This window comes from Jatropha curcas, chromosome 7 (assembly GCF_041381405.1).
Source record: "Jatropha curcas cultivar XTBG-Jc1 chromosome 7, XTBG_Jcur_1.0, whole genome shotgun sequence".
Classification (NCBI taxonomy): domain Eukaryota; kingdom Viridiplantae; phylum Streptophyta; class Magnoliopsida; order Malpighiales; family Euphorbiaceae; genus Jatropha; species Jatropha curcas.
In genome coordinates, this window is record NC_143157.1 from 19,982,690 (window position 1) to 19,990,395 (window position 7,706).

At 34.6% G+C, this 7,706-nt stretch overlaps 1 protein-coding gene across 1 annotated transcript; it reads right to left on the reverse strand.

The window, feature by feature from the left end:
- Positions 1-379: 379 nt before the first annotated feature.
- On the reverse strand, positions 380-7,385 carry LOC105639205 (putative beta-1,3-galactosyltransferase 14). Its single transcript, XM_012223190.4, has 7 exons — positions 6,732-7,385; positions 6,409-6,561; positions 6,226-6,308; positions 6,012-6,111; positions 2,165-2,278; positions 1,402-1,544; positions 380-860 (listed from the first exon to the last, which is right to left on the reverse strand). Exons 1-7 carry the CDS (start codon positions 7,094-7,096, stop codon positions 772-774), a joined length of 1,047 nt encoding a protein of 348 aa, XP_012078580.1. The 5' UTR covers positions 7,097-7,385; the 3' UTR covers positions 380-771.
- Between the last annotated feature and the right edge of the window lie 321 nt (positions 7,386-7,706).

Sequence of the window (7,706 nt, forward strand, 5' to 3'; positions counted from 1 at the left end):
AATTTTAATTATAAATAAGTCTAGTTTAATCAAGTTCAAGTATTTCAAGCCTCTGTTTAAGCACCTTTTTTTTTTCTTATAATTGAAGAAAAACGAGGAAAAAAGCATGCTATTGAGTCTATGAGGTGAAGGAGCGTCCCGGATTGAATCAAAAACAAAAAATAGTTGCCCAAGTTGGAGTACGAAAGTTAAAACTCCATCAAAGCTCCACTCAAATTTTATGTCTCGAGGTTTCTAATCAAATCGAGTTCAAGATCAGGCATTATGTTAGATTCAACTTGGCTCTCATGGGCAGTGGAGTTGCCGTAAGCTCCAACGCCAGGAGGTGACATCTAATAAACAATGCAACAGCTTTGGTATTTGCCTTGCAAATGAGCTGTTTGCCATCAAAATATGGTATGATGTATTCAATATCACTATAATTACAATAGCAACAACAGCTAAACCTTAATCCCAAACTAGTTGGGATTGGATATATGAAAGCAAAAAATTTCTATCTGTAATCACCCTAATTGCTTCTCTTATCCTAAATTCTAAAGCTTTGACTGAAAATTTAGGGTTTTGTAAAATTCTGTTCTTTCTAATCTACAACATTTGAGAGGTGATTACAGAAAGAATGAATAATCTAAGAAGGTAGCAGAGGAAAAAATTAAGATGTGTTGAAGGAAATTGATTAGACGTATCTGATAGCAGCACAGCCAACAGGAAGTATGCAACTCTTGTAAATGCTTCTTCAGTGCAACAAATTTGGAAGAAAATGAGACGGAAATGCTACTCATCATCAGATGCCATAGTTGGGCTTTTTGAGCAACTTTCCTGCTGATGGAGCTCCAATAGTTTGGTTTCAGGATTACAGAGCCCTGCATAAAGAGTGACTTACAACACTATATCTTGTTCTCGCTGAAAAAGTCAAATAAAACAGGTGCTCATAGGATATTAATTGACACCCAGTTTTTATTAGTAAATGACAAACTAGTTGTTTATAAAACTCACATGTTGCAATTCTTATAGTTAAAATCTTTAAATTTTGAACTTTTTAGTATAGTTCTGATTGCTCTGGCTAATGCAGTTGGATAGAAATAAAATTGAAACATAATTTTAATTGCAATGATTAAAATGTTAGGTTCAATTAGTTACCATCTCCAAACTAGGAAAAAAAAAAAAAAAAATCTGTCCCAGTACCTTATATTTTTATCTGATAGTAATAAACCATTCATAGTTTTATAATGTTGAAACCATTTCATGTGTTTACAACCAATATCTGAAACAATGTGCTTTGATTCTCAATCATGTGAAATAAAATAAAATCAGTGGCACATATGATCATGGAACTGAACTCTAACAAAAGCTTAACCCAGATACTGTTTTCCGTTTGCTTCTATCTGGTTAAAAGACACTAACCTGAACACTTAGGAATATCCCAGACAGCAATAGATGATGGCGTACACTCCGGTTCACACAGTGCTCTATCATCCTCGTGATTAACATTCATTGCAAGCATCCATGCACCAATTGTAACATCCTCATTGCTGAACATCCTAAAACTGATATTTCAAAGGAAAAAAGAGATGTCATATGGAAGGAAAACTTTTTCTCGAATTTCTGATTTTCCACAGTCATAGTGTGGCAATTTCCTACAAAACTAATGATCAAAGTGCTTGCAATGCCACAAGCAAACACGAGCAAGCAATATTCATCACACCAAATAAACCTGCTAACTCAGGAAGAGAAGAGCAATGAGTAAGGAGAATAAATTACAAGGTCATTAGAATTTTTCCGTTTTTTTTATTTTTTATTTTTAAGGATTTTTTCCCTTCATGCCTATGTCCTAAGAGTTATGCTCTTTTCAACAAGAATTTGATGGTGAGAAAACAAGTGCAGAAGAAAAAAAAGCAAAGAAGAGCAGCATAATAGGCTCCTCGTAATATCAACAACTGTTATAGGATTTCATATTTTCAACAAGAGCTTCCTCTAAGACTTGGCAGATGACAGAGTACCAAAACCATAATAAATACCAAATTTGCTGCTACTCAAAAAATTTAGGTCTAAAAATAAAATTAAATAAATGTAAATGACGGAAACAAGATATTAAAAAGAAAAAGGTTCCAGAATTAATAAGTAAAAGGTTCCAGGTGGAGGCCTGAAAGGGTATAAGCAAAATCACCTGTCGTTTCTAAGAGCAACTAAACTTGCAACAACATCAGCAGAAAGAGCATATATTGGACCATAAGCATGAAGAAAATACTCCTTCCCAAGCAAAAAGGACAGTGGTTCGTACCTGCATGAATCAGTATATATTCTTATTACCTAATAACTTATGACTGCATATTGAAGAACTAATTCTTTTTTAGTTATTGTTAAGCCTCTAGGGTTTATTTGATGAACTACTTCTCTAAACATGAGAAATGGGAAAACATAACAAAAAAGCCTGTCCTCTAAATATGATATTTGACTGGGCATAAGGGTAGCAGTATGATGCAGATGTATTCTGGGAATAATTAAGGGCTATTGCAGAAAAGAACTGGGAATAATGAAGAAGGCTGATATTAGGCTTTCTATGCTGCTATTTCCGTTATAGCTTTGTGCCACACCTTAGCATTTTCTATGGACAGTTGAAAGAACAAGAAAATGAATTATTGATAAAAATATTGGAAGTACAAAGCAAGAAAAAAACCCAAGGCACTAAGCAGAAAAGAAAAGGACCTTAAATACCCAAGTAACTAGAATTGGATTTGGAAGTCCTTGTTCACAGCTAGAGCAAGTGCACACTACCCATGCCTACATAACTTGATTTAGATTTAAATACTGTAACCTGAATACATTTTCACTTTAAACACATGCACACAAACAATTTTTAACAAAGTATATTCAAAACCTAAAAAGAAACTGACATGGGTCCAAAGGGCTTCTTGATTGAAAAATCAGCTAAAGAGGATAATTCCTCTCTAAACATGATAACTGTTGCCTGAAGACACCCACACAAACTTTTATCTTCTCCCTAAAAATTGCTGACCTCTCATCACATCTTATCTCAAGGAAGTGCAATGTGCTATTATTTAGCATGACAGGTTTTCCTTATATTCTGGAGTAGTCTTCTTCTTCTTCTTCTTCTTCCTTTTTTTTTTTTTTTTTTTTTTTTTTTTTTTTTGGAATTCTCTTTATTTTTTTTCTAGGTTTTTAGATGAAAGAAACAAAAATTATCAATATATGCTGAATTTTGGTAATATAATCTATATGCCAACCCTTTTTTTTTTTTTTTTTTTTTTGAGGGAATTCAAAAAGTTGAATTTCTTCGTGCAACTCTGGTTAACATTGTAAATTAAGCATAAAAAGAATGTTTATGTAACAATCCATATTTGATTGCATCTTGGATACATTCTCTACCTAACTGTTACAGTCCAATCTCGCTGATATCTGTTAAACACAGGAATGGATCCACATAGGGCCTTGGGTGGCTACTGTTTGCCCCAGGTTTTTTAAAATTGAATTTTTCCCCTCAGAATTTTACATATATTTCCAAAAAAATTCATACTTGCCCCCAACATTTTAAATTCGAACTTTCCCCTCAGAATTTTATATGAATTTTCAAAAATATCCATATTTGTCTCCCAAAATTTTCTAGAAATTCAAAATTTCCTCCTAAATTATATATATATATATATATATATATATATATATATATATATATATATTAAGATATCCGTATTGGCCACTGATTTTGCTCTTCATTTTTTATTTCTTTTTTTAAAAAAATGGCCCCCTAATACTTGAAGTCTAGTTCTGCCCCTGGTTAAACAAATTCAAAGTTCGAGACACTGAACACCAGAATGATACCAAAAAAACAACCTTATCCTAAATAAATTGCAAATTCAAAAACATGATCCTTACAGACCAATGTATTCTTTTCCAACACATTAGACACCAAATCACAGCACATCTCTGGAAAAGAATATCCCAACCATTGACAGAAATCAACAATAAACACTCTAAACTTTATGTGTAAAGACATAGTTTTACGAGCATACCAAAATTCCTACTCCAAATACTTACATAATGGAATAACATTAAAACAGAGACTTATGAATCTTGCAGCTCTTGCTAGCACATAATATGCATCTTTGAAACTACCCGTGTCCATATTTACACATGAACCAGATTATTAGCGTTAATCCTGTTAACAACTGCAGAGTGCAGATTAAATAAAGAGCTTAACCCTTCGAAGAAACCATGCCTTCTGAATGTGATTGGCCAAAGCATAAGGGTCAGAAACTGGACAATGAACAAGGGCAAGAACTTGCATAATGAGGCTATCCAAAAATTAAAATATACAGATGCAAATCTCCAAGGGCTCACATTACTCCATATTTTGCATACCCATTCTGGGGAATCCCATGCTCATAATCATCTTATGCCAAAGAGTTTCTAGTTCTAAGGACAGTTGCCAGAACCATTTGCTCAGCAGAATAATGTTCTAGGACACCAAATCATCCAGGATTTACACTGTTAGAATTTTGGTTTAAAGAAAATATCCCAATTCACCAAATGGCTACATTGACCATCTTTTATCCTATCTTGAAGGATATCCTTCATGATCTTCTCACATCCCCTTACCACCCTAGCACAAATTCCGACACCCAGCAAAGAATAGAAGAATAAAAGGCAGAAACAGGACAAAAGAAAGAGAAGGAAATTGCCATGTCCCCATCGGTGCTCTCTTCATTGAAGATAATGAAAGCCTCTGTGAGGGATTACAAACCTTAGTTAACCCCATAAATTACTTGTATGAATCTCATGGGGTTGAGATAAGATGTCAAGCCCAATTGAAATCTCACCAACTAAAATCTCACAAATTGAAGAACATAAAGAACGTTAAAAGGAAAGAGACAAATAGGAGAAAACAAAACTGTGAAAGTAGGAGATGCTAAGATTTGGGCAATTAGGAAGAGGTGGAAAAGAAAATGAATATTGTTCCAGGCACAACGTATGTGCTGAGCATAATCAATTACCTACTTGTCAACTTGAAGCGCTAAGTTTCAATTAAAGGAAAATGCACCCTTCCAACTAGTGAACACCAACAACAGTAGGTCAAAAAAAAAAAAAAAAAAAAAAAAGAAATTATACTATTAGGGTGTTATCACCAACCACGGTCTGGCCTTTCACCACAGGGACCAATCTTTTGTCATTCATGTGGTCCCCTAAGCATAATAAGCACTAGAATCCTCAATCTTGATAAGAAACTCCATAATCAATATGAAGCTAATCATCAATAAGATGAAGGTTCTGGAAATACCCCGATCAAAGTAGTGAACCCCTGCCTGTTTGGAAAATAATTGACATCAACCTCAGAAAATATTTCATCTCAATCATTGCGTAGATGATTATCTTCATATTTCTCAAAGAACTTCTCTATCAACAATCTCCTCTATGCCTCAAACATGATGTTCGTCTCATCAGCACCATTATCAGTCCACAAATTCCCTAGTCCCATCCAGGTAAGAATCCTTAGAATCTAAATTCTCCTAAGAATCAATTACTATTTAACATCATTTTCCCCAAAAATTGATCCCTGTTCTTTAACTTTTGGGTTAGACAACATATCTGAACTGTAGTGGTATATGTGATGATTATTGGAGATGAGATCCCAATTTCAAAGGCTTAAGACAGATGCATGACTTTGAAGGAATATAGCACCACTAAGCTATAATATACTCATCCTTGTCCGTATACCCTTCATAAATTTGATTACTTTTTCCTATCTGCAATGTCTTTCAGGCAATCATCCATGCTAATATTACAGAAGGCCAAAAGGCACTTTCATCATCCATGTGGCACTATGTTATTGCTTGCAATATTTTAACAGTTTTTCCTTCTATTATGAAAGCTATAATGGGAAAAATGACCATTAGGAATATTAATATAAAATCCAGGGGCACTAAGGAGATGAGTAAGTCACTGCCTAGAAGAACTTCAACAGAAATGATAAAATAGGAACAATAAAGAAAAGGACAAACCATTTGAGCTTTGGATCAGTGAATACTGGCCCCTTTTTCATGCATCCAAGATATGTTTGAGAGTGGCCACGCTCTTTGGCCAAGAGTATGGAGAGACGATCTAAGAAAGCAATTAACAGATGGTAATATGCTTGAATGGAAGTGTACAAGGAAACAAGAGCTAATCAACAATGTAGGCCAAAAATAATGAATATACATAAGGTTTTCCAATCACCTGGTCTCAAGTATATGTCATCATCAGCTTTAACGTAAAACTCTGAATCAAAAAGCGCATAAGCAGCTTTAAAGAATGCTAAACTGCAATTGAACAAACAGATGACTGATGAGCATATGATTCGCAAAATGTCAGACTCCCTATAAGATTAAGAAATTAATATATTCATTAATGAGCACTAACGTTTTATAGGGGAGCTTACTATACTGTTCCTCGATATCTAATAGCAAGAAATCATCGTATTCTGCAACTTCCTTCTTCAGCTTAGCCATCTTCGATTTATCATTAGTTTTACCAATAATAAACCTGAAAGCCAAACCAGTAGATTCCTCCAACCTGAAACCAATTAATTAAGCTAAAACAGTTAGTTTTTGTTGATTGCTTAAGTCCTAAATTGGAATCTTAGTAAAACCCAATTCAAGCATATAAATTCTAAACTAAGAATGCACTTTCCAAATTTCATCAACTAACTACAAAATGAGAACATAAATACATTATGTACATACCGTTGAAGGCCCTGGAGATCGGACGGCATCCACGTCTTCCTCAATGACTCTCGCCGGCCAGCAGAGCCAAACCCAGTTTGAATCCCTACAAACCCCATAACCTTGTGCCTCTTCTTCTCGGTATTCAAAACGGAACCGTCGTTATTGTTATTGTTAAGATTAGTATTAGAATTGATGTCCCAGACCACGCGAACAGATCGTGGGTCAGCGGTGGTATGGGAACAGCGGTAGCCGGACGGGGCAGTGAGTCCGAAGATGAGGCCGGAGATGCCGATAAAGAGGCAGAAGAACATTAGGAACGCTGATCGGCGGGAAGGGGATGGCGGCGAAAGGCGGGAATGAAGGTATTTAGGAGATGACGGCATGGCTGTAAGTTTAGTTGGGTTTTTGGTTTAGCTTAGCTTATCAAGTAAGGATCATTTGGATTTTCAGAAGCTTTGAGCTGAGCGAGCTAAGTTGAAAACTTCGAAATGGAAGAAAGGAAGAGTAAAGCTCCGTCATTGGTAGTTAAGAAATGCATTGGCGATTCAGATCTTGACGTGACCCTAAACCAACTTTTAGATCTATTGGAGTTTCAGATGAAATATATTAGTGTTTTTTAATGGATTGAATTCTCTTATTACGATTCCTAAATTTAAGCGTGTCTCGTCTTTCATTACTTCGGACACTCTACACATATGGACATGGATAGAATTCATCCGTTTTGTTAAAAACTCAAGGGTTAATTATATTTTTAATATATAAACTTTTCAATTTTTCTACTTTTACTTTCGAATAAAAAATAGTTTAAAACATTGAATATTTGAATTATTTAAAAAATTACAATGAAATTTCTAAGCTAATTTGGCTTATCGAATCATTGCGGAGGTTTCGGAGAGGCAAAACTCCAATTAAGGCTAATTTATTTTCATTAAATAACGTGAAGAAAAATATTTTTTATAATTTTTCATCTTTTAGAGCATTCAAGAAAATAAA